The sequence below is a fragment of the Orbicella franksi genome, chromosome 13 (assembly GCF_964199315.1).
Source record: "Orbicella franksi chromosome 13, jaOrbFran1.1, whole genome shotgun sequence".
Lineage (NCBI taxonomy): Eukaryota > Metazoa > Cnidaria > Anthozoa > Scleractinia > Merulinidae > Orbicella > Orbicella franksi.
The window spans coordinates 17,773,535-17,801,214 of NC_138157.1; the positions used below are offsets into that span (position 1 = coordinate 17,773,535).

A 27,680-nucleotide genomic window follows, 5' to 3' on the forward strand; every position below is an offset into this window, starting at 1 on the left:
GCCTTCAAGTGAGGAGAGCTATTAGCCGTCTAACTCTCCTGTTTAAAATTGTCCACGGTCTTGTGGATGTTGATAACAAGAATTTGGTCGAACGTGGCCGCCACACAATCTACAGAATACGTGTACCACTATTGAAACGTCGAGACACAAGAACTGTTATAGATCATCTTTTCTTCTACAAAATGTTTAAACAAGCAACCGCGAACGATGATCCTGCTGGTAGACGTTGGATCAGCAGTGATCTAATCGGCTTCACATAGAAAATGAAAAAGATAAAAGCAAAAACCGACACAACGTAGGAGGATAACTTATAAGATGTTAAATGATAAAGAGAATAAAGTACACCTTTTTAAGGTGTATTTCATTTCGGCTGGCTAAACCAGCCTTCTTCAGGTACAATGAGAATTTTAGATTGGGAGGTGCTCTTATGTAGTATATTTGCGTAATACCGGAAATACGTAAAACTAATTGACAGTGTAAATTTTAAAAAAGATAAGCATAAGGTAAAATAAAATAATGAAATAACATAATAAAAGGAAACAATTAATATGTTTCTTCGCGGACGTTGAGATCATGTTCCCACGTACCATCCCAGAGTGGAACCATCTACCCCGGTATATTTAGAGTGCTACCTATACTGTATGCTTTAGAGTATCCGTTCTATCAGTTTCGTTATGAAGCAGTTGATAGTGAAACTCGTGACGTGGCTATAATAATGCCTGGGTATGACAAGCTGACGCCCGCAACGAGAACAGAAAGGCGGGAAAATGTGGGGAACAGAATCTTGGTCAGCATCCAAGTCGATTCATCGGATTCAGTAAAAAAAATCTGACACTGCGCATTCAGTCATTCTTTAAAAGAGACTCGTTCCACGGCCATCACTTCCTCGCACCACAAAACATCGGGAAGACTGGGCACCAGCTAAGTGCGCTAAGACGTCTGGGATTGTTTAATTTGCCTTGAAATAACCTTCTGGACTAAGACAAAACCATGGAACCTGCCAAAACCCGTCAATTTTGCGATTTTAAATACGAGCCAAACCTCTCACGAGGGGAACAAATACCAGCTGATAACAAATATTTCTAATTTACGAGAATGAAATGGGCCCACAGTTTTCGTCTTCTTTAATTGGATAAAAATCTTAAAAGATCTTTCGACTCTCTCGGCTGCGACAACTGGGAAGGTGCAATGCTGAAAGTCATAAAGATGTAGCTGTAAACCAGAAGTTGATTTTATTGATTTACTCGAAAATTTAGAAGAACCAAAGCCGAACTAAAGTTAAATTTGGCAATCTATCTGAAACTAACCTGCGATCCGGTGTTCTCTTTTGGACGAACGTCTACCGCCCCTCATCGGCGATGTTTAGATTTAACCGGACACTTACGCGGCTTTTTCCTTGTTTACTTATAGTTGAAATGTCGATAGCGAAACGCAACACATCGCGTCATACATTGCTATTTTTGCGATTCCTGCTTAACCGACAGATTCATTTAATTTATTGAAAGCGATTAAGAGTGTGGGAATAAACAAATTATTCTTCCATTAGTTGCATAAAGTGCTCCTGTATATCGTCAACTGATGTACATAGTTTCACGATTCTTGGCAAACTGAAAAGTTCTGCAAGCTCCGCACAAGAAGAAGCGACTGACGGTGGGAGTGAACGTGTCCAGTGTCATGAAAACGACGGAATTTCACATAAAAAATTAGTACCGAAAGGTATATTAAGGAAAACCGGCGATGGCTTAAACATCTTTCGTCATCTGCTCTTCCTTTGAATACTTCTGAATAAAATTTTGAAGAGACGAAATTATACCTGGTCTAATAGCAGCTAAAAAATCGCTGTTCACAACCGCGGCATCTGAATTACATCCAATTACGTAGCCAGTATCGGAACGGGGTGCAAAGATCTACAATGAAACTGAGCGCTAGCCTGAAATGTGGGGCAGCCTACTAGCTCCCTGGGGATTTGGCTGAGGGTGGAAGATGAATGACATTTCAGGGGCGCCAAACCAAAATCTTGCTGAAGCGGATGTTCAGTTAGGTCCCAGAACTTTCCAGAAATATCATAGCCTGCGAACTTAACGCAGATGTATTTCCGGCTGCCGCTTGTCTTTGAAGGCAATACAACTGCGGTCGCAGGCTAGAAATATCATTATTTCGATGCGAAAGACGTTTTCACTATCTGATAGAGAAAGGAATCGAAGATCATATAGGTCGAGAATTCGAAGAGAAAGGTAAGCCAACATTTTGAAGCTGTTTCATAACTAAAGATGAGGCTGAGGCTGTGAAAGAACACAGACTGAATGACAAAACAGGAAACTTGATCTGACGAGTCATAACTGAGTAGCCTCGGAATCTAGTCAATGTCGAAATAGAAAGCAATTTTAAATAGGAGATGAGGAGAGCTACTTTAGGAAACAGCGAGCTCTTTTTGCACAAATGAGAAGAAAGGGAATTGTTCTGAATGGGCCTATCCACACTGGCAGACAAATTAAGAATAATCTTAGAAAAAAATCGATCAAAGGACAAATTTTGTCGGGTCAATTTTTGTGACATTTACCCATGTCCGCATTACAACTATTTTGCTCTAATTTTTTATACTCTTCCAATGTGTACTTCAGCTTTACTTGATTGTTAACATTAACAATTTTCTCGGACAAAATCAAAGGACAAATTTTGTCGGGACAATTTTTGTCAGATCTACCCGTATCAGCATTCCAACTGTTTCATTTATTTTTACTACTCAAATGTGTTCTTCAGCGTTTTCCGGTTGTTGAAAACGTGACTGGTACGCCGACTGAAAGGTCAGGCCATTTTTGAAACAAAATCGTTTTCTTCGAAAGAAAATTGAGGGGCGTTCCATCACCGGAAGCCACAAGAATAGAGGGCAGTTTGTTCCAACCACGATTCATCATGTATCAGTAAAAATGGCTGTACTTGGGAAAATTTTGTCGGCGGTGCGTTGGTTTGAAGATTTGTTCGCTTAGGACAACATGTGCCATTAAAATTGCGACAAACCATCCGCACTTGTAAAGCGTTGGTGATAGCAGAAAACATGTCTAAATAAACAACATTTTTGTCAGTGCGGATGTGCCCTATCTATTTCACAATCATGCGGAAAATGGTTTGATTAAACTTGATATGTGGTAACGTCACTCATATGACCTTACGGTGAGGCCCCAAGGAAATCCAAAGATTTCTATTGCGTTTTCTTTAATCCTCAGTTGTCAGACAGGAACACACAAAATGGCTGATCAGCAATTCAGAGCTCTATCGTCGTGTTTGATGATTGGGTTCCTCGTGGTTGTAGTAACAGCAGGCAACACTCATACGAATGGTAAGCGAGAGTTCTTGGTTTACTTCATTTAGTTTATAGTTTATAGTTGTCACACGAATCAATGAACGCAACCCTATGAGTTTTATTTAAGAAATAGAAAACATGTACCGTGTTTCTATCGAGTCATATAAACACGAGTGGAAGTTTGAGAGAACGAGAAATGTTGTGGGTGAGGGACATTGGGGGGGTTCCAAATAAAGTCGCCAAATATCGCAACAATTCAATAGGCCGAGTCGAAATTCGAAATGTCATACCGAAACCATTACTCTGTATGTCAAGTTTAGAACAAATAACGCGGAAAGAGCAAATAGGAATTTGTAATTTTCGATTTAGACAAAATAAACAAATTAACTTAATTTGTTTATTTTGTCTAAATAAGTAACATCCATCGGCGTGTTGACTAACAATTAACAAAAAAATATCTTACCCTTTCTAATGGGAAACTAGAAAAGGCTCGAAAAAGGTTGGAGGACTTGGAGGATAATTTTTAATACCGTCCAAAATGTTAAAAAACCGCATCCCGCAGGTTCGGAGAATACCGCAATTCCGCAGTTCGAGATTAAAACTACCGAAATACCGCAAGGGAAATTGTCCAATACGCAAATAACGCAAACCGCAAAGTCTTCCTTCTATGGGAACACGTGCTGATAGGCGAGTGTTTCCACAGCTTTTTCGAGTTCTCGAGCAACTTTTATGGTTCTCGCGTGCTCTCCAAATTTCCCGTGTGCATCCATAACTCCATATACGCACGCTAAGCGTGAACCAGTTCTTTAGTAGGAACGCTCGATTTTGAACCAATCAGCGTGCGTATTTTCTTGGAGCTATTTTCTAAAATAGATTGTAACATAATCTGTGAACGAGACCGATTATTAAACAATCAGAGCGCTGACATCTATAAAAAAAAAAATCGACAACTTGAAGTTAGATGTAGTTTCGTTTATAACAAAAAATGGCAAACAACTATTTATTTCTTTGATAAATAAGAGATTCGTAAAACGCCAGAAGTTTATAACAAAACACCTAATAAGGTCATTCGTAGATTTCACTTTCCGGGGCAGAAGATGGTTCGCCCTTTCCAGAATCACTGATCGGGCTCTCTCTAACCCTCAATCCTCTCCGGTTTCCAGACCAAAATATCACTTCTTGCCTTCCCTTATTTATACAGGTTGCACAACAAAAGGGAAAGTGTAGTTAATTATAGTTTTGGATAAAAGACACCCGAAAAGGAAAGATTCTGATCTAGAATTCTAGACCACAACGACATGAGAGAAGAGTTTCCGCATACCTCCCACCACAGTAACTTTCTTTTCATTTCCAATTCCTCTTATTAGGAATTTCATACTCGATAGTGGGTTCCGAATCTCCGGTTTAAAACTAATAATCGAGTTAAAATTAAAGTCAACTACTTAACAAATTAGTGCTATAAATTTTGCTTCACTCTCTGCGTCAGTCAACAGATTCAAACTGTACATAATCATAATCGTAATCATATCGCGTAATCATAGCTCTTGTGGACGAAAGCGGAATATGTCAGTGCAATTCGACTAGAACTGTTTTTTCAGCTATGCAAAATGGTTCTTACTTTTGTAAGTCACAGTCACCAAATTTCATCTGTGGATGAAACCCTGATTTGTAATGATGTAGTGACATCGACATCAGAATCAAGCAACAGCTGCATGTACAAAAAGGATATACACACTAGAACTTGCAATGAAAATAAAAGTTGCTTAAAGCTCTTCAAATTCTTGAAAGTATTTGTCTGGTCACTAACTACATGCACATGTACATTTAAGATAACAAATTTATTTCAAACATTCACAGCTTTTAAAACCTCTTGTAGGAGACTATGATCGTCTCTGGCAGTCAACTAGTCACCTTAATTTGTTGCAGATTGTTCTCTAATTTTTGAGTTATTTTTTTGTGAAAAAATACCTCTTAGTCGGCGCGTCGGGGTATGTTATGGACGGGTCAATGGATGAGTGAGTGAGTGAGTGAGTGAGTAAGTGAGTGAGTGAGTGAGTGAGTGAGTGAGCGAGAGATGTATGTATGTCACACCAATCAGATTTGATCTACTATAAACAGCCAATCAAATTTCTTGTTGTAAAGGTAAAGGGTAGGTGAGAAGATTTGATCCCGATACAGTTTAGAACGGCCATATTTATTCTTCTATAAAAGAGGAGGGAGTATTCATATATTGGGCTTACTTCGACATTTTTCTGTGGGTTAGGCTGAGGAGTTTAGTTATGAACGAGATCAGTATGTAAATGGAACGAGATATTTTTATTTTTAGTTACAAAGGTAACTTGATAATTTTGTTTTTCACAAGGAGTAAATTCAATTAGAGGTCCCGAATAGTCGCTTCTAGTTCTTAGGACATGTTTTAGAGGAGATGAGACTATTTAGATTTGAAACAGTTCTAATGTTTACAATAGTAAGTGCAGGTAACGATTGTTTTGTTCTTGTTGCATGCAAATATAACGAGAAATTTTTATTTTTTAGTAACAAAGGGTAATTTGACACTCTTGTTTTTCACAAGGGAGTAAATTCAATTAGAGCTGACGAATCGTCACCACTTGTTCCCACGAGATGTTTGCTATCTTTAGTTACAAATGGTAACTTAACACTTTTGTTTTTTATATGAGAGTAAATTCAATTAGAGCTGACAAGTTATCGGCTATTGTTCCCAGGATATTAAACGAAAAAGAAGCCTTCGTTTCTGGACGGTTTTTACGTCTCTGCAGTAGCAGTTTAATATTTTTATTTGATGGGCATTTTATGACATTCTTTTAAAGGTAAAATTATGAAAACTGTTCAAATGGTCTTTGAAGACTGTGTGGCACCAAGTTAAAGTGCAATTTAATTTAACTTTCAACGAGTCAGAGAGGCTTTTTTCCCTTTCTTTCAATTTTTGGTGAAGTAGTGTTTTTGTGTTGTGTTGTGTAAAAAGGGTAAACTTACGACTTGTATAAAATGCGAAAAGTTCTCTTAACTTGAGTATTTTTGAGCAAAAATTACTCTTGGGGGTTGGAAGGGCTATGTGATCGGTGAGTGAGTTATGCATGTGCGCGTGTCACACAAATCACAGTGTGGGTTTTATCAAAGAACGAATCAAATTGTCTGTTAGAAAATAAGATGGTATCTACATTAATCTGGAGAGGTGTCAGATTGCTGTAGTTTGTTCAGTCAAACATTTTAAGGCTTACTATTTAGTTATCTTACCATTACCCATGTAACATCGTATGTACAGCATAAATTTCCAGTTTCTTTCTTGCTGTACATCGCAACCGAAAAAACTTGTCAAATTAACTCAGTCATTACTGTAAAAACAGTTCCATGAATTCTCCTATCTCCGAGACTTCACAAAAAAAATAACTCTTGCACGCCTTGCGTGCCTATGTTGTACTCTAGCTTCTAGCTACCAGCAACAGAGAGTGAGCATTTCTGCGGCCTCTTGTAAAAGATTGTCTTTCAACCACTTTTTGAATGTGCATGAACTAAATCCATTTCTGTCTTACCACATCTGTAGATTGTCTGTCTCCTCTGGGAATGGGGGATGGACGCATTAAAGATGATCAACTTAGAGCTACAACCATTTTAAATGATTAAAGTCAGGCTGCTAATGTTATATTGAATCATGAGGATGGCAACGGTGGATGGTGCCCTAATCATTCAGCCGTGACCTGAAATAACCTTCTGGGATGTTCTATTTTTCATGTAATAGTCTTCTTTAGAAACCTTAAGAAAATGCTAAATTTTCTTCTTTTGAGAAGATTCTGGAAACTCCAGGTGTATTTATATGAGAGCGAGTTTCGTCCCTAACGAGAGGGCTCTGAAAATGTAAACTAGTTGTTAGATGGTAAAAACTGGTTATTTCAGGCATCTTTCTTCTTTTTAGAGAAGCGTTTCCTCAACCCAGCCACCACTTTCTTTGCCTTTCCCGCATGGGGCGGTTTGGGGATATTCCAAAATGCTGACTTGGCCTCAGAATCTCAGAAATCCCATTACCCAGGACCTCAATTTTGATAACTTCCCGGGGGTAGAATGCCCCCACGACTCCCTTTTCTAAAATCCTGTATCCACCCCAGTCCGCTTCCTTTCATTAGGAATTTCGTACTCAGTTATGGGCTCTTAATCCCCGGTTTACAACTAATAACCCTAAATGAGCAAGTAGTCTATTTCGCAACGCTCCCAAAAAACGGCTGCGAAGTATGCTATATTTATTAAGAGACTTGATTTCGTCTAACTGTAGAAAAAAATCCTTGAAAAATCCTGATTTTGACAGTAAAATTTTGAATGGCTCCACTCTCTGCCTCAGTCAATAGAGTTAAGGTTTCTTTTTCGCGTGCGCGGCTAACAACTGTTGCGTCATGATGAATGAAACAAAACCTTTGAGTTGCGTAGCTCACCTACAGAAAACGCCGGACCATGGTTTGTTCGAACAATGCAAGTCGAACCTCGTGAAAGCGACCACTCAAAGTATCAAGCCTAGGTGGTCGCTTACGAGAGCTTAGACCAAAGTGGATCAAAATTTTGCCTCATTAGCATATTGTAACTGTAGAGACTTAGCTCATGTTTCAAACATTCTATACATGTAAAAAGTCAATTTCGAGAAAAAATCCGGTTTCCCATTGAAATATTTCCGTCTCTTGTACTACCCAGGAATACGATAATGTTACAGCACTCTATTATCTGTAAAGTGGTCCCTTATGGGAGGTTAAAAACAAAAGAAAATTTCAAACTCTTAGCTCAGCTCTAAAAGTGGTCGCGGTCGCTTACGAGAGGTTCAAAATATAGTGATTTGACTCGGAAACTTTTGGTATTTTAAAAGTCTGGTTGCTGAGGAGAGGTGGTCGCTTACGAGAGGTGGTCGCTACCGGAGGTTCGACTGTATTAAGTCTTACCCCCACCGAATTATGTACGCAAATAGCTACATTTGAGATCACATCACAAATTTACCGATTCTACGGGTCAAAAATTTATTAAGGTCTGAATATGGTGTATATCCCAAAGATCGTTACTGAAAATTTACTTTCTGCGAGCTGATTTACTCCAATTTACGCGGAAATCTGTCCAAATTAACTCCCACCCTTCCCATATGGTGTGAAACTCCCACCTTCCCTGGGCGTGGCAACGAGTAAAATTTCCGGGCTATGCCCGGGAGCGGGTGTTGATGTCTCTGTTTGATCAATACATTTATCTGTGACCAAAAATTATTTTATTCGGCTTATGTTTATTCTCGTGTCAGAAAGTTTGTCTGGCGCTTCAGGTCATTTTTTTTTTCGGGAATACCTAAACAGGCATGTAATTCATCGAGATCTTGATTGGCGAATCTTAGTTCGGAGTGACAGTCAACGTCGTTCCAGTCGGCTACTGAGGAATTTCAAGTACGAAGAAAACAATGTTTTGACAAATAAGCGTCACAAAGCAGGACGAATTAAAGCGGCCTGAAAAGCTGACTGTTCTTTTTGCGTGGCTTGAACTCAAGACGGTTCTGGTTTGTTTGAAGGGCTCTCGTTTGTTAGATTTGGCAAAAGGATTGTTTTTAGGTATTATGTTTGTGTTTGTGTCTATGTCTATGTCTATGTAATATATCAAACACGAAACACCGTGTTTGACCACATTTCCAAACACCGAGAAGAGAGTTGAAAATACGACGCGCAGCGGAGTATTTTTGACCAACTTCGAGGTGTTTGGAAATGTGGTCAAACACGGTGTTTTGTGTTTGATATATCTTCTCAATCGAGACTAAAACTAAGGAAAAAACGGAGAAATAAAATCGTGAAAATCTATGCTAATTAAGATCAGATATCCAAACACTGTCATGGTCATGATTTCCTTTGTTTAAACTTCATGAATTATTAATGAGCTTGAGAAGTCTTTGTCTACAGTATGTCTATGTCTATGTCTATGTCTATGTTGATGTCTGTCTATGTCTATGTCTATGTCTATGTCGATGTTGATGTCTATGTCTATGTCTATGTCTATGTCTGTCTATGTCTATGTCTATGTTGATGTCTATGTCTATGTTTATGTTTATGTTTATGTTTATGTTTATGTTTATTTGTTAGATTTGGCAAAAGGATTGTTTTTAGGTATTAAACTTGTGTTTGTGTCTTGAGCTGTGCAGTAAATTGATTGGAGATATTGATAAATACAAAACGTTAAAACCGTGACGTTGTACAAAGTGCTGCTCGCTTGCTTATAAGTAGCTACAGCTCGCGTACCCGGGGATCGTACTCATTTCAGTCTTTCCATAAGTGCTGCCCCTCCTCTCCCCTCTTCCCTACCTACATTGAGATGTACATTACAACAAGGGGGGTATTAACCAAAAAGGATGGATTCGATTGGGCAAATTTGAAACGGTATTCGCACGTCGAAATTGACAACATCAGGTTAAATCTTTCAATATGAGTCATTTTTCGATATGAGATATCTTTTTTTAGGAAGAAATCGCTTTCCCAATTTTTCACTTGATACTTCTGAGCTACTTTTGCCAGTTTTAAAACCCTGACTCATTCATGTTACGAGCAAAGAAAATGTACTTATTCCAATCTTAGAAAGGAGGACAGGAGCTATACTAAAAAAAAAACAGAGCATTTAATGTGTTACGGGGATAAACCTCGTTTATTATTTAAAATATGGGTTATAGGAACTCCTCCCTCTCTTCATTGCGGCATGACCAATACTGCACTCCCACTACTACTTCCGCTAAGCATAAGATGCAACTGGACAAGCTCAAGAATATCCTAGTGGACATTCTGTTCTTTTTTGTATTTCTAGAAATTGTTGGCTTGTACTCTCTGAATTTTGCTAATGACTTCAAACAAATACCGGTATTTTTGGTGCAGTTAATCGTAGGATAATACAGTTGTATAATTTATATAATGCTAATCTCCTTATTTTCATTTATTTTATTTAACGTTTCTGTGTGTGTTTACTTTAGTTAGCTACTGACTAAAAACTGTAATATAAATGTAATTAACTGGCAACCTAGCATTTTAACTATTTCAGGCTATCCCGGGTTGTCAGTTACCCTTATTTTAATTTTATTATTTCACATGTATACTGCTATGTAATTTAATATATAAAAATAATGGATAAATAAAGCTGTTGTCATTCGTGTTCTCCTCCTTGTGATGACAGTTAAGCACGGCATGCATCTTTTCAATAGAGATTGTTGGTTTATATGTCTCTCGGTCACGTCAGCATAACTAAAAACCATCTCACAATATAGGTTTTATCGTTATTGGAAAAAAATTCCTATTTACCGTCCACCACACTTAGTTATGCGTTATTGTGAAAGTCATTCAGAGAGAATGCATGATGAGAAAACTAAGCACCGAAATATATATCCCCATAGTTTAAAATTTCTTACTGTTTTGTTTCTTCAAGGTGAAGTTTTGGGCTTTATTAAGGCTGGTTTTCACTAGCAACGGAGTCATGGTTGGTCGTAATCAGAGGCGTAGAGCGATACGATCTGGTGAAAATCAAACAGACGGAATCGTTTGTGATCTAGTGAAAACTAGATTGTCGGAAGCAGAAGCGAGAAAATAAATCAATCACAATGCTCGATTCCTGGCCTTGCGATTGGCTCGTTCTTCTGCTTCTTGCTTCCGACTCCGATAACCTAGTTTTCGCTTGATCATAAGCGACGGCCGGAGTCGTAAATGGAATCGGGAGAAATCGAAACGTTCTGATTCTTCCGACTCCGACTGCGTCGAGCTTATGACTCCGCTAACGACACCGATTTCCGATTTTCATTAGGTCGTAAGCTCTCTTATGACTCCGTCGCTAGTGAAAACCAGCCTTGAGTCTTTATTCTGTGTAATTGTCTGCGAACAGACAATTTAAACGCATCTTTTTACCACTTTCACCTAACGACACAAAAAAAAGAGAAGTAATTTATTCTGTTTCTTTTCGGAAGCGCGGGAGCCAAGGTGGTATCTTAATATATCGAAATTGACCCATTGAATCAAAATTGACGCGAGATCACATCTCACAAATGCGGAGGAGGCAAATGGCATCCTCGAAAAGATTCATTCATTAACAGTTCTAATCGTCGTAATTTTACTTTCCCTACCTTTTTTTACTGTCATTTAGAATTTGTTTGCCAAGCTGCAGCAGACGTGGCTTTTCTGGTGGATTCATCCGGAAGCATTGGCTCGCAGAACTGGGTCAGGATGTTGCAGTTCTTGAAAGACATGGTAAAAGTTTTCAACGTCGGCCCTTATAAAACACACATTGCTATTGTAACCTTCAGCACCACCGCTGTCCTTGAGTTTAGATTCGACAGACTTAAAGGATCGCAAGTTACAGAGGCTGGATACTACAGTCTTATCGACAAAATCCGATTTCAGAGAGGCGCCACGTTTATTGACAAAGCTCTGATTCTTGCCGACCAACAGGTATTTATAAGAAGAGCTGGAATGAGACCAGAGCTCCCTCAGGTAAGGCCGAAGCAGTATCAGCTACTTAGTTAGGCTAGTTAATTTGCCGGTTATTTTGCTATTCCCCTTTAGTTGTGTAAATTTTAAAGATAAGCTTTCGGCGTAGTTACCGTACAATTAGGGTAAGGGTAAGGAGGGTTTGGCAGAGTATTTACAAGGAATACTCTCTAAAGCAATTTTAAGATCTCTGTTACACAGTCCTCCAGTTAACAAATTGACGTCAGTTTTTCATGCGTCTGTCCTGTTATTGATCATCAATTTCGTCATAACATTGTCAAAGTAACTGTGGCGAAATTTTTTCAATAACAGGACAGACGCATAAAAATTTGACGTCAATTTGTTTTTTACGATAACATATTCAAATTGTCTGCTCTCCTCGCTCGTTGACGCATCGCGTAAATTGTAAATTCATGCGTCTGTCTGCTTATTGACAATTATAAAATAACTGAGATATTACGCACGCTCTGATTGGTCAATAATGTTGCTAAACCTATGTTCTATTGTGCCAGTAAACCACGGTTCCCGATCTATGGCAGCTCTACTCGGGAACTAGAGAACTCGAAACTCTAGCGATAACAAATGTAATAAACAGTTTTGGCTTTCACTGGCTGAGATATCAATAACACGAATATCTTTTCATTCAACTTTTTTTCTTTAGCAAGAATGAGTACAAATAAGATTGATTATTATTATTATTATTATTATTATTATTATTATTATCAACATATACATGGAAATTTGTAATGGTAATAGGACTGAGTGGAGTCCAATTCGGTCTGTTATCATAAGAGTGATAACAAAATCGCACGACAGCGCAGGGGGAGTCCGACTTGTTTATCACGAGCATGATTACAGGCCGAATTGGACGACACGAGAAAAGAAGAATAACCAAGTTATGAAACGAAGGGAAAATTTCCATTAAAATACCCATAAAGGAGAGGTAAACATTCTAAGGCCACCGCGCCTCCTACCGGCAATTAGGCGCCAAAAACACAAAAGCAAGCGCGCGCACTCACGCACGTAACTACAACTTTGAATGTGATTGGTTGATTTAAACTACAAATTTGAATGTGATTGGCTTATTGATCTGTCCAATAACAAACTGTCCCATAACAACTTGGCTAGTGAATTAGTGGAAAATAGGAGTTTTTTAAACCAATCTCAATTTTATGATTAGCAAGGAAAAAAAGGATCAGAAGTTGGTCGTCATATAAAGCTTTATCTTTTTTCATAAGCTCGGCTTTCAAGCAATAGTTTTCATTTAGCAACAGCATACGTAAATAAATTCTGAATAAATTTCGGAAGTAGCGTTTCTGTAACTAACCTAATTCCATTTGCAAAACTTTGGAAAGTTATCGTTCAACACTGCTTTGAATCACTTCGCCAAGCACATGAAGTTTGGACTACTTGCACACTTTTCGTACAGCCTTTTACTTTCGTGATCCCTGCATTTCCCCGTCAGAATACTTTTTAGTTAATTAATACACTTTTGCCTTTCACCGATAACCTTTTCCTTTCCTTTCTTAAAACCTTCTTAGCGTCAAATGTTTTCGTCGCTTTGCTCTGCGGATTTCGTGTCCGGCGCAGAGTCTGTGCTTTCATTCTTTTAGTCGCTGTGATTGGTTTGTCGCGTCATCTTATGAATTTGATGAGAGTAAGCAACTTGATCAAGAAGGTACAATAAATTTTCCTCTCATTGACAGATTTCATAAAAGCGATAGACCACTCTTTCTATCGGTTTACCGGAGCAATAAACCACTTGGGATGTTGGGAGAACACTCGAAAAGCTTGTAAATCACGAGCCGTTAGGCAAGTGATTTACAAGCTTTTCTCGTGTTCTCCCAACATCCCAAGTGGTTTATTGCGTCAGTAAACCCTTAGAAAGAGTGGTCTATTGAGTGGTACTATGATCAAACTTTTACCCCTTGAGTTTTTTAGGTGTATCCAGGAGCCATAATCGGGGACGGAGACCGTAAGTCTTGGGATCCGCGCGCACCTATGATATGGGACAATTTTTCTATTTTTAGAACAAATTGTGCCATCCTGACAACATATATCCGCACGGATCCACGCGCATGTCGTGGGTTCTCGTGTGGATGTTGTCACATTGCGTGATTAAATGGTTAGAGTTGCGAGATTCGGAGCGACTTCAGAATACCCTGCCACACACGCCCTCCTTAAATCTACTGCTCCGGTAGTGCTTGGTCCGTACTCGGCTAGTGAGTCAATATGTATTGACTCAGTGTTAAACTGAAGTGCTACCGCGGTCCGCAGTCCCGTAGTGTTTGGCTTTGAACAGGGGCACCCAACAGATCGTTTCGGTAAATTGTCTGTTCGGAAGGCCTTTAATCGCCACTGATTTTCTTAATAGAATTGTCACCTCGAACTTTCGTGATATGAGAAATTTAATGTCTGTTGTTCTCAGATTGTTAAAAATGTCGTTTTGGGTACCGAAAAAAGGTCAGCTATCATTTTTGGAAAGGCGATAAGACCTAAGGTTTTCGGTAAATGGACAAAAAAGCCCTAGTAAATTCGAGAATACTCAAGTTCCCCTAGAATAACCGAACAGATAAAAGTTTTTTAGCGCAACCTAAAATTAACCTACAGAGCTTTAAAAGTACTCCAGATAGCCTAAAACAGCGTTTAAAAGAATTCGAGAGAAAACGGTCGTTGGGTGCCCCTGTTCACAGCAATTCCGTTTTGGTCGGCCATAATTGATCCCAGTGCAAAAGTAATTGTCCACAAGTTTTTGGCTTCGTGTTTACAAAAGCCGATGCCTCCATTGGCATCGCGATATAATTATATCAAGGACATCTATTTGTTGCTTACAGGCAGCAAATCGTAGGAAGGTTTTCTTGAGGACATTTAGCAATGGCTGGACCGTACACATTCACGATAATTAATGCTCGTCAAATCCGAGGCCTGCAAGAATCTTCCAGGTTTTCAAATTGATGTTTTGACAGTAATTGCGTTTTTCGTTTGGTTTTCTTTTTCACAAAATGACACTGACTGTTGGGAACCAGGCACCAACGATGTATCATTAAAATAGGGAGCCTTTCTCACGCTGACCTTTCAACTTTTCGTTTCGACGGTCTTTATTTACTCGACACATTCAGTTGAAATGCACGTCAAAGAACGGCATCCGGAAAGCACTGATGTCCTCAAATTCTGTCAGTATTCATTTATGATATATAGTAAGCTTTGTGTTGATATAAGTTGACCCTTTCACTCCCAAGATTTCAATATGAATTCTCCTGTCTGCCATACATTTCTCATTTTGTTAGTTCTGATAATTTGGTCTTAAATCCAGCAATATCCCTTACATGTGGTTGACATTTGTCCTTGTTCTCGTTTAGGAGCGACTCTCTATAGGAACCGAGTGAGATTGACAAAATGTGGCACAAGTTTGGATAAATGGACCCCATTGATATTTCGTCCAGAGATAACCCATGGTATGCTAAAAATCGTGATATAAGTTTTAGGTTCTAGAGTTTTTACATTTTTGAGAAAATTACGAAAAACCGTCGACAACCCGTGAAGCCGAACAATCACAGAAATGAGGTCAAATTAATTTCACGATCAGATAATCGAACAGGCGTGAAGGCGCATAGCAAATTGTGGTTTTCTTAGTTTATAATTTATTTAGGAGGTATTGCTAAGCTGCTTTGATGATATTTTAGACTTACAATTGTAATTCCGAATTCCTGGAGAGCAAGCGAAGAGAACCGAAGTTTCTAGACTTTGAAAATCAAAAATTCCATACCGTTTTCAAACATCTCAAAACATACTCGGTATTATGTAGAATTCTTTCAAAATTCAATTCTAGCAAGTTCAAGAGCTGTTTTTGAACATGATATAGTTTTTTTCTTGGCAAAAGTTATTTCTGAGGCGAGCGGCCCCATGCAAGTTGACCCAATTTGACCTTTCGAAGAGATTTTGTTTAATCAGGAAATGTAAACAATTCGACTAACCTTAGCTCGCTTTCTGAGCAAACCATTGAAAAACCCTGCCATTTCCCATTAAAGCTACCCAGTACACCTGAGATAATACTTCGATGACGGCTTACCATCAAAATGGGTGTTTGAAGACAAATAATTTTGATGTTCTCAGTTAATTTTTCCATTGCTTTCTTGTTGCCGCGCTTCATAATTTAGGGTCATATCTTGACATCGAGCTTGTACGCCGGTTCCAGGCTAAGCTTGTGCAGCACTCTTCCGGAAAATCAATCCATATGTTCCAATATCTAACTCTCAGTGAACAGCCTCTTGATATTCATTTAATTTCTTGTCTAATAAAAAAATTCCTAAGCGCAAGACGTAAATCTCGGTCTAGTGAGTGTAACGCAATCTTTCCTTCGTCACTTCCGGACCAAGTGATTAATTTTTTTTCTGACGGGGGAGGGGGAAAGAAGTTTTCCTATGTAGACAATTTCTTTTTCTTGTTGATGTTGCACGCAATGCATTTAACGGTTCATTACATGGCCACTGCAACAATTTAATTAAGATTTTCCATCGTGATATAAACATACACAAGACTTTTTCATGTCTTTTGTTCAAAATATTTAATACAGTAATTCACTCAATTGCTTTCGCTCAAAATACGTTTTTCTTTCAATTTAAAATGGGACAACGTTTTTCTCCTTAGCGCACTCAGCTATTGCTCAGCTCAGTGGGTAGTGGAAAATAGCTAAGAGTTCGTAACCACACCATATTCACTCCCCCTAGTCCCCTACCCCACCCTTGTGCTAACTTTGAATTTAAAGTGAGTGAAAACAAAATGTATTTGGGGTAAAGGACGGCCCATTACACTTTTTTAGAACTTTTTAGAGGTAAACAAACCGTTTGCCACAGATCTATTTGCGTTTGGTAATAATCTGTTTTAAACTTAGATCTCTCTCGATAGCAACTCTCAAAACAGTTTTACGTGCTCTTTGCTCGTTCGAAAAGAAACATGTCTTGTGCGAACCCAAAGGCAAATCATTTCCAGTTTCGAAAGGGATAGTTTTCGAGAATCATATAAAAGCGTGCGTCTACTTCTGCATCAAAAGATATCTTGTTGAGCATAATTCCTAAAAAGTTAGATGCGCCACGAAGGGGACCTATTTGCGTGCTCACCTGCCATGGGCAAATTGGTAAATACAATTAATACAAATTACAAAAACTCGCTTTGCGGCCAGTAACTAGCCCTTTTTCAAATATACATTACTATTCCCTTTTATCTAGCTTTAGGAAATCATTAGCAATGGACCTGCCTAGGCATTTGACGTTTGGAGCTAAAACTAGATAGGATTTCTAGCTTGTTGCACAGTCACTAGAAAATGGGAAAAGTAAATGTGTTGCGTGTATATACACCGATTTAAAGTATTGTATACAAAGAACTCTCCTTCGAAATACGCTTGTGATTACAAATAAAAAAGTTACAAAAACACTAGAACGAAAACATTGTATGTTAGTAAGGAGCAAAATGAAGAAATGAACAAGAGCAAGACAAAAATATCCACGCGGATGTATTTGCGGCACGTGATCACTTAGATGTAAAGATTGCGTGACATCGATCTGGGTCTATTTTTCAGTTCAATTAGTTCCTTAACTTCTTGCCTCTTTTCATTAGAAATATTCAATAAAGAACTCAATACATACCCAGAGGATGCTCTATATGTAAGACATGGATCCAGGTGCCGCAAAAATATTGCACAAGCCAGAGAAAGAAAATGCCGTAGCCGTATGAAAAGGCCGGTGGCTGAGCACGGCAGCAAGACACAGGAAAATTAGCGAAGAACATCAAAATTATTTGCCTTCAAACACTCATTTGGATGGTAAGCTTTCATCGAAGTATTATCTCAGGTTTACTAGGTAGTTTTAAAGGGAAATGGCAGGGTTTTTCAATGGTTTGCTCGGAAAGCGAGCTAAGGTTAGTCGAATTGTTTACATTTCCTGATTAAACAAAATCTCTTCGAAAGGTCAAATTGGGTCAACTTGCATGGGGCCGCTCGTCTCGGAAATAACTTTTGCCAAGAAAAAAACTATATCATGTTCAAAAACAGCTCTTGAACTTGCTAGAATTGAATTTTGAAAGAATTCTACATAATACCGAGTATGTTTTGAGATGTTTGAAAACGGTATGGAATTTTTGATTTTCAAAGTCTAGAAACTTCGGTTCTCTTCACTTGCTCTCCAGGAATTCGGAATTACAATTGTTAGTCTAAAACATCACCAAAGCAGCTTAGCAATACCTCCTAAATAAAATTATAAACTAAGGAAAACCATAATTTGCTATGCGCCTTCACGCGAGTTCGATTATCTGATGGTGAAATTTGACCTCATTTCTGTGATTGTTCGGCCTCACGGGTTGTCGACGGTTTTTCGTAATTTTCTCAAAAATGTCAAAACTCTAGAACCTAAAACTTATATCACGATTTTTAGCATACCATGGGTCATCTCTGGACGAAATATCACGGGGTCCATTTTCCCGACCTTGTGCCGCACCTCACACGGTGGTTAGGGAGAGTGGCTCTTAATACCTGTTCGCTTGACAATAGTATATTGATATTGCGAGGAGAAAATACTTGTTGGTCGCCCATGGGGAGTGCAAGGACAAAACAAGAGAACTTATATCCTGTAAGCCTTTTTGCACTTTAGCATTATTTCGTCATTAGGCACGGCAAGGAAAAATATACCGGTATGTGAGAGGTTAGAAACGGCTGGTTCATGGTCTAGCAAGATCTTAAATTATCTTCCTGTTAATTTCTCTCCTTTTATACACACAATATTTAAGTTCAACAGGGTAGAATGTTTACTGTTGTATTCAGTCTATTTCATGGACCAGTTGACTCATGGCACAGTGCCTTATCTTGATATGGTAATGTTGCCAGTTGTTTGAGTCTAAGGCCTCTTTCATCAGGTCTGGTCTACATGCTTTACTATATGCAGCAAGTTCTAGAAGACACGCCCTTTAATGGTTGCACAATAAACGAAGGTAACATGTGGTCACAGAGGCCCACCCAAAAATATTCCTGAAACTTTTCTAAGGAATAAGTTGAAGCAACAACATAAACACAACACCATAAATTACACTGTTTTTTTTTTTTTTAAATTAACAAGTAAATTTTTAATTTCAAGAATGTGTGATGCTCCTTAACAAAAATGTAATTTAAACACAAACATTACAATCGAAGGAGCAGACAGACAGATATAATACTATAGGAGTATTACAAGTGTGACAAAGGTTGCTGATCAATAAAAAAAATACAAAGCACTCTATTGCAAAATATATTCCAATATGTACATAGAAATATATATATAAAAAAGAACATCTTTACTGTACCCTGTGAACTCTTGCTAATTGCAAACTTGGTTTCACTAGAAGCAAATCAGTAGCAGTTCTTTTGATTCTTTGCACGGTTTTACTACCATGTGCTAAAGTAAATACTGTGCTTGTGTAGCTCTGACTAAATTTCTATATGCTCCTCTCTCTTCCTGTTTTTTTAAAGAAGCTCAGTCACAATATTTTGAGTTATTTTGGCAAATCACCTTTAAATTGAAGGGGAGCCGAAAATAGTAGTCTACTAAAACTAAAGAAAAGCACCAAAGAGATAATAATAAACCATAAAGGAAGAAGAATAGTTGAAGATTGACATAGATTATGAACGACAAACTGGACAAATTTAGGCTAATCTTTTGAAGATGCACAAACCGTGGCATAGCTCCTTTAACTTGCTAAAGAATTTCTAACGTGGATCTTGGTGAACTTTGTTGCAACATCATAATCAACCTCTTGGATGGGAAGAGAGAACTGGACTATTTTTACAAAAGATTTTGCACAAATCTGTAGCCCCTCCCAAGTCTGGTCATTTAAGAAATACTGTTTTCGCTCCTGTTCCACCAAAAGCTGTTTTAAGTAAATGCGCAGGATCTCAAATGAAATAGACAGTCCGCGTGTCCATAGCATACCCATTTTCAGTTTTAAATATAATTATCCCTTTAGGTACACCTGGAGGGCAATGAAAGCAGTAAAATGTACGGTGTGGAGAAGCACCATCCCATGTGCTAGTCAAACACTAGTGTTCATCATGAAGGGATGTCAACTCCTGTAGAAAGAAAAACAAAATCACTTAATTTGTTGCAAGGCTAATATCTCTCTCCTCTATGGAAAACATGTTGTACCCTCTACCAGCCAAGCGAATTGAAGCTATAAAAACAACTGGCACAAAGTCCCTGAGCCTTTCGCAAAATTTAATTGTATTATATTTATGAGCTTAAATCCTCGAATTTTCCCCAGAAAGCGAAGCTTCTTTACATATATCTTTTGAGAGCGATTAGCTGATTTTGGGCTCAGACATCGTCCAACTATTTGAATGAGTATGCATGTTCGAATCCTCATGCATGTTCGAACAAATACGTCAACGCACTTCAGAATTTACAAGAATTTAACCTCTGACTTTAGACGCTAGAAATAACATATCAGCGCCGAAAATATGACCAAGCCACAATTTGAAGTTTGAATTAAATTGTAAACGTTATAGTTTACTTTTACAAGCCGAAGAAATATGAGAAAAATGTGTCAAAAAAAATAATGGATTTATGCTTGAAATATGACAGTTGACCATTTTTTGACGCAAATTTCGGCGTCCCGAGAAAAAATGAATTAAAACCATAACATCATACTGTTACCTTTGTCATCCGTGTGTGGCTTGGGCGGGTTGGTTTGGACAAAAAAAGAAAAAAAGGCAGTTAAATATTTATCAATGTGTTGCACCTAACCGAAAACACAAAAACTCGAGGGTACACAACAGTAAATTGTCCTATACTTACGCCATTTTCACACCATTTTGTACGGCATAAATTTCCACTAGGTTCCACCATGTTGAAATATGCCCTTAGCCAATCAGCGCGCTCAATACACTACACGTGACCTATAGTTTCCAATCCAGTCTCTTCTATTATACATGGTACAAGTAGCTCATTTGCATATTAAATGCAGCGCGTGCAGTTTCAATTGTCAACAAATCTTGACAAAGATTTCTTTCGTTATCTTTTGTGCTGAGATGCTGCAACAATTTTCACCAACGCCAAAGGCTACTAACATCATGCGTGTTTCTTCGACATGGTGAAGTTTTACACTGCGAAAATAACATAGACAAGCAGTTTTGATAACTCGACTAACAAAATCGAAATCGTCATTTGAAGTTGATAAAAGAAAGCGTCATTTTAACTTTGCTGATTATTTCTGCTGTATTCACATATTTTCAGCTAAATTTTTAATATGTTCTCCAACATTTATCAACCTTAAACATATTGAAAAACTATAGAGATATTGTATGAGTTCGATGAACGTTTTCACACGAAAGTGCGGAAGTCCAATTTGTCATGTTTACTGACTGTACAAAACACGCATCGGCGGTCCCTCTTATCCATCGACAACAGACAATTTATTGGATTTTTACACAGACAAAACTGAGCAGTATCTACAGACGTAAACTTATTGGGCCTTGATGAAACATCAAGCGTTGCTTACAATTCAGGCGAAATTCAAACTTACAATTTTATTTTACTTTTCGGTCGCGATAGACTCTGACGAAATCCCCGCAAGCGTCTGGTAAGAGGAGGGAAACTTTGAAGTTATAAAACACCGCTATACACCGAATGCAAATATGGCGGACCGCTCGGTTGTCGCCCGGGACGAGTCGCATGCAAGCGAATCTTGTCAGACTTTGATGTTTTGTTTTGACAGAAAAGTCTTGCTTCGCCGTCGATCTGGTCTGTTTTTGTTTCGCCCTCCAAGTTGTTGTGTTCCTGAATGCCACCAGAAGGAATTGAAATCTTCCACAGCAGAGAAAGTGGTTTTTTTTTTTTCGTTTCCGCGGTCGCCTCTCAGGGAAAACAGACGAAGGGAAGTGGTTCACGATCGCCGAGGGAACTGTTAACGTTTGTTCGCTCAGGCTGGGAGATCTTAGAAAATGTGTAAGCGACCTCATTTAGCTCTAAGTCGTTCTCATTTGGCTCAAAGCATTCACTAGATACAACGATGGGGGCAGTTGAAGTTCATTCGCTTGGTTATTACACCGTAGTATTTGTTTCGTCCGATTCCGTGCGAGTGGACGCGAAGTCAACTTCTTCCTTTGAGACAGAGGATGTCTTTTAAGAGGAGCTTTTCTTTACTTTGGGGAAGGTACTGGCCATGTAAATCGTGTTGGAACACCACCAGACACCACATAAGCTCGTCATTTATACGATTTTTTCAAGATCTTCTAATGTGAAATGTAGCGAACAAACTTTAGTTCCTGCGGCGATCGTGAACTCCTTTCCTCCGTCTCAACGAATTGCATTGATCCACTATTTTCCCTAAGCTTAAGAGGCGAACGGTGGAAAATTTATATCCCTTCTCGTGGCGTTCAGAAACACAGCAGCTCGCAGCCACAGCTAAATAAAACAGACCAGATCGACGACGAAGCAAGACTTTTCTGGAGAAACATTGTCAAAACAAAACATCAAAGCCTGACTAGCTTCGCTTTCATGCGACTCGTTCCGGGCGCCGACCGAGTGGTCCGCCATATTTGCGTTCGGTGTATATCCGAAACTAGTTTTTCGCTGTGTTATGGAAACGCTGTTAATCTTCATTATATGTGAAATTTAGAGTGGAGTAATGCACGGAGTTCTTGTAAAAGAAGCAGCGGAAACCCAACTTGGTTAGTGATATAAGGCGGGTGATATCTAAATTCGACACGGTCTTACTTCACTCAGATTGGAACAGCTGTACGACGAAATTACTCAAGCAAAATTCCAGTAGACATAAACCTATTGAGTTGTGGACCACAAACATCAAAAATTTCGGGAATTTTGGACGCCGTTTCCCTCGCGCTACATCCGCAAAAATCCACGCATGTACGCGCGTGTGCCGCACGCGATGGCGCAATTTGTTCTAAAAATAGAAAAATTGTCCCATACCATAGGGACAGCCCCAATACTAGAAATGGCGCGCGCTTGCGGTCTCCTTCCCCGATTATGGCTCCTGGTGTATCACATAGAATTCCATGAAAGAATAAAAACGCCATTTACCGTTTTCAAATATCTGCAGTAGTTCCGGAGATATTTAAGTTTGAAAAATGTGTAAAATATGCAAATGAGATGACTGATGACGTCATACACTCAACCAGGAGCCATAATCGGGGACGGAGACCGTAAGCGCGCGCCATTTCAAGTATTGGGGTTGTCCCCATGATATGGGACAATAATTCTATTTTTAGAACAAATTGCGCCATCACCTGCGGCACACGCGCGTACATGCTGCGAGGATTTTTGCGGATGTCGCGCGGGGGAAATGGCGTCCGAAATTCCCGAAATGTTTCATGTTTTTGCCCCACAACTCAACGCGTGTACGTCTGCTGGAATTTTGCTTAAGTATTTTCGTCGTAAGCTGCTCCAGTTTGAGTGAAGTAAGACAGTGTCGAATTTAGGTATGTTCCGCTGTAAGCTTATATATATCGCTGACCAAGTTGTGTTCCGACTGATGCTTCTTTTACATGAGTTGTACATTACTCCACTTTAAATTTCACATATGTTGAAGATTAACAGCTTTTCCATTACACAGCAAAAAACTAGCTGGATATATTTAGATATAGCAGAGCTTCAGGACTTCATAGTTTCATAGCTCCTCTTGCCACACGCTTGCGAGGAATTTGTAAGTCTATCGCGACCGAAAAGTAAAACACAATAATTGCTAGTTTGAGTTTCGCTTGAATTGTAAGCAACGCTTGATGTTTCATCGAGGCTTAATAACTGTACGTCCGTAGATACTGCTCAGTTTTATTCGTGTAAAAATCCAGTAAATTCTCTGTTGTCGATGAATGAGAGCGCCCGCCGATGCGTGTTTTGTACAGTCACTAAACATGACAAATTGTACTTCCGCCGCACTTTCGTGTGAAAGCGTACATCGAACTCAAACAATAGCTCTATGGTTTTTAAATACGTTTAAGATTGATAAATGTTTGAGAACATATTAAAAGCTAAGCTGAAAATATGTGAATAAAGCAGAAACAATCAGCAAAGTTACGATGACGCTTTCTTTAATCAACTTGGAATAACGATTTCGATTTTGTTGATCGAGTTATCAAAACTCCTCGTCTATTTTCATTTTCGCAGTGTAAAACTTCACTGTGCTTATGTTGAAGAAACACACATGATGTTAGTAGCCTTTTTTGCATTCGTGAAATTTGTTGCAGCATCTCAGCACAAAAGATAACGAAAGAAATCTTTGTCAAGATTTGTTGACAATTGAAAACACCGACTCGGACTTGAAAGTGCACGAGCTGCACTATGCAAATGAGCTAATTGTACGCGTCAGACTTTCCTTTCAAAAACCTTTGCAAACTCACCAAACAAGCAGAGACAATAAGAAACCATCAAAACAGGTTTTGGTTATGATTAAACATTGTCTGAGAAACTCACAAATTAACTCGATACCAGAGTAGAGAGTTTTCTTGCTATATTCTTAAGCATACGCGTAAGCTTACAACTAGCGAGAGCAGATCTTATTATTCATTCCCAATTCAATTCAAGTCTTGTTTTCGACCCTGAAAAACCCACCTTTTCCGTTAGCTCAGAGCATAAAACTACATATAAGCGCCCTGGTTCGTATTCCCTGCCTTATTCCCTGCCATCGCTGTGAAAAATACGCAAGAGAATCTCTCAACTCTCACCATTTGATCCCGCAACGTGACAACATCCACGCGAGAGCTCCTGACATGTGCGTGAATCCGCGCGGATATATGACGTCAGGATGGCGCAATTTGTTCTAAAAATAGAAAAATTGTCCCATATCATAGATGTGCGCGAATCCCGAGACTTACGGTCTCCGTCCCCGATTATGGCTCCTGACTCAACCCAATATTATTTTAAGTATGTGAATAGAGCTATCTCCGTCAATTTTCAGCAGAATCCATTGAAACTTGGTAGGCTAATAGTTCTATATAAAACACACTTACGGCTATAAAAAAAATTCTGTTCCCATGGCAACTCACTCTTTTCTAGTCCCCACCCACTTGATTTCAATATGTTACTGATTTTCAGCTTGAAAAACATTAAACGAGGCCAAGAACTCGAGCTAACATATTTATATGTTTGCTGGATCGTGCATATGAAACACCATTAGCAAATATCAAAATAGATCGCCAAAGATGGCCATAAAAGCCTTTAATATTGGGGAGGTCTGGAGCCCAGTATGTTGCCATGGTAACAGAACTGTTAAGCTCGTATTGTGGAGCAAATTTAGTAGAGTCTTACTGCAAAGAATCAAGCATTTCTGATACATCATATCTGTTCAAAATTTGGTTGAGTGTATGACGTCATCATTTGGCTAATTTGCATATTTTAAAAACTTGAATATCTCAGGAACGAAAAGAGACATTTCAAAACAGTAAACGGCATTTTTCTTCTCATGCAGACTACTTGTTTATATTTTAAAATGGCTTAGATAGGAGAGATGCGATTTTCGTCATAGTACCACTTTAATGAAAATTAGCCAATGAGCGCGCGATAATTTCAGCGGTTATCTTAAAATAGATAATCGTACCCTGCGTTGTGCGTAGAAGCTTTGGTGAAGGATGAAAAGCATTTAAAACTGCTTAGGCTGTCCACGTTAGCACATTTCGCGTAACAGACAGGCCCCTTCTAGACTCTCCTGGGTTTCTGAAGCCGGGGGTAAGAATACCTTGAGAAGGATTACCTTGGTAATAAGGCCTATATAACTCTCTTACTCTTCATCCTCTCTTGGCTCAAGTCACACCTAAGAAGTAGAAGGACAAAATGTTAACTACTAACTAACCGAGAGAGGGGACCGTACAGGGAATATTGACCCGATGTCGTATTTGTACGGAGCTGGATGCGCTCGGTTCGTACAAAAACGACCGAAGACCAACATTCCCCAGTACGGCTCGAGCAAGCTAGGTTACATAGTAGTATATTATATGACACTCGGGTTATGGTTGTTTTTTGAGTTTTCCGGCTTTCGAAAACCAAAAAATCACGGCTTATGACCATAGGCGTCACCATAGTATGGCAAAATGCCGACCAAACTGAGAGCCAATCAATCTTAAGACTACCTTGCCATATAATAATGGGGAAATATTTACAGGCTTAAATCTCTTTGGCAGATTGCGATTGTTATTACTGACGGCCATCAAACAACACGCAGAGTTCCATATCCACAGCTTACTGACGCATCTAGAGGACTTAAATTAAAGAAAATCCAGGTCTATTCCGTTGGTATTGGACATATTGACCGTCAACAGCTGGAGGACATAGCCAGTTCAAAAGACAAGGTGTTTTTTGCTTCTAGTTTTGCAGAACTTGCACCTGTGGCGAAGACGATTGTGCAGAACTGCTGTCTAGGTAGGCTATCTTCTCCGATATTAGACGAATTCATACTGGTTGGGGCAGGAGAGTTCTCTGAAATTCACAATATCCATTCCTCTTGAAGATTATTTCCAGAGAATTCAAAACTCGTATCATTTTAATGTTTCATTTTGCATGATAGTTTCAGAGGAAATTTTTAGTACAGTCTCGATTTTCCACAGATGTCCATGTAAACGACACTTTGCAGTTCAATAATGACACAAAGACGGGAATCAAAACACGGTTAGTATGACTTAAACTTGAATAAACCTCAATGGTGCCATCTCCAACAGGGCTATGTTCAGTAACCCTTTCTTGCAAGCACACAAACAATAACCACGAAGTATTGGATTACGTCCTTGGATCACTTCCTAACGGAGGAAAACCGAGTCGTTTTTCCACATCTAACTTCAACAAACTTTCTGTTCCTTCGCTCCACAGCAGTAACACCTGTGTCCCAGCTCATCCCAGTCCCCCATCGCGAAATGCCTGTAAGCAATACACGTACGGAGTGAAGGGAGAGTGTTCGAAGATAATTGGAAAACGCCTCATCTATGGCTCGCTATCAAACCAAGAAAAAAAGGAAAAGGAAAACCTGCTGAAGATCTTTAAAAATATCATTATAACGGCAAAGGGAGGTGTACGTAATAAAGACGATATCTCTGATAAATGTCTTCAAACTGTAGAACTAGTTTATTGCAACCACTACTTTAGAAGATGCGACAATACCTCCTCGAAAATTCTTCCAGTACCGGTCTGTAGGGAGGCCTGCGAGGTTATGGTCCAGCAGCGTTGCGAGGAAGAGTACCGCAGGGCTCGTGAAATAAAAAAGTTATTTGAAGGGTCAGAGGGCTTTAGCTTTGACTTGATTAACTGCACGACGCTACCTAGAAGAAACGGGGGTACCATCCCCGAGTGTTATTATCCGAGAGAACTAGAAGGTAACTGTCTAGCTGATAAATAGCGGATTAGCCAATATAATAAAGGAGGGATAAAAGTAGTCATACGGGGCTGGGACACTAATTAATAAGGGACAATCTCGAGCATCTTTTACATTACACACTTAAAACCGATTATTTTCTGCATTTTCCTAATTCATTCGTTATGCGACAGTGTTGCAATGGGTCGCCTTAATATCTTACCTGCGTTTGGTCGGGCCCTTAAGGTGTTAAATTTCTCTAATTTTTGTAGTCTAAATTGAGACAGAAAAATTTAGGCTCTGTTTTGAAAATGATCTATTTGTGACTCTTTTAAGAATACGTTTATGACTTTCAACCTGAATTTGGGAATCACATGAAAAAATCTTTTCTTATTTCTTGCTACAAAAAACGTACGCAGAGATGACTTCAGCGGTAAGTAGAAGTTGCTTGAACGTTTTAAAATAGCCATTTATTTGGAGGCAGCAACGTTAAAATTGTTTATCCCTGTCTTAATAGACGCGTGTTCCTATGACAACGGTCAGTTATACCGCGGAAATATATCAGTGACACAGTCAGGTTACACGTGCCA

The 27,680-nt window shown here is 39.0% G+C and overlaps 2 protein-coding genes across 3 annotated transcripts in view; both read left to right on the plus strand.

Annotated features, from left to right (window-relative positions):
- LOC145466437 (uncharacterized) overlaps window positions 1-27,680 on the plus strand; it is a 96,893-nt gene that overhangs the window by 16,132 nt on the left and 53,081 nt on the right. The window lies entirely within an intron of this gene.
- Window positions 1,877-27,678, plus strand: LOC145466460 (uncharacterized). 2 transcript variants are annotated; one of them, XM_081450182.1, is made up of 8 exons: window positions 1,877-2,234; window positions 3,225-3,337; window positions 11,438-11,541; window positions 11,743-11,784; window positions 25,931-26,168; window positions 26,354-26,414; window positions 26,613-27,523; window positions 27,608-27,678. In XM_081450182.1, the coding sequence occupies exons 1-7, from the start codon at window positions 2,161-2,163 to the stop codon at window positions 27,133-27,135; spliced, it is 1,155 nt and encodes a 384-aa protein (XP_081306308.1). In that variant the 5' UTR covers window positions 1,877-2,160; the 3' UTR covers window positions 27,136-27,523; window positions 27,608-27,678. The 2 variants fall into 2 exon arrangements, with proteins under 2 accessions (XP_081306308.1, XP_081306307.1); XM_081450181.1 differs by having other exon boundaries at window positions 11,438-11,784.

Excerpts from the sequence above, each read along its gene's own strand:
- LOC145466460 (XM_081450181.1), top strand. The coding sequence starts at position 2,161 with ATGCGAAAGACGTTTTCACTATCTGATAGAGAAAGGAATCGAAGATCA. Across the intron at positions 3,338-11,437 it reads AGGCAACACTCATACGAATG|AATTTGTTTGCCAAGCTGCA; the intron begins GTAAGCGAGAGT and ends ACTGTCATTTAG. Across the intron at positions 26,415-26,612 it reads AAGACGGGAATCAAAACACG|CAGTAACACCTGTGTCCCAG; the intron begins GTTAGTATGACT and ends TTCGCTCCACAG.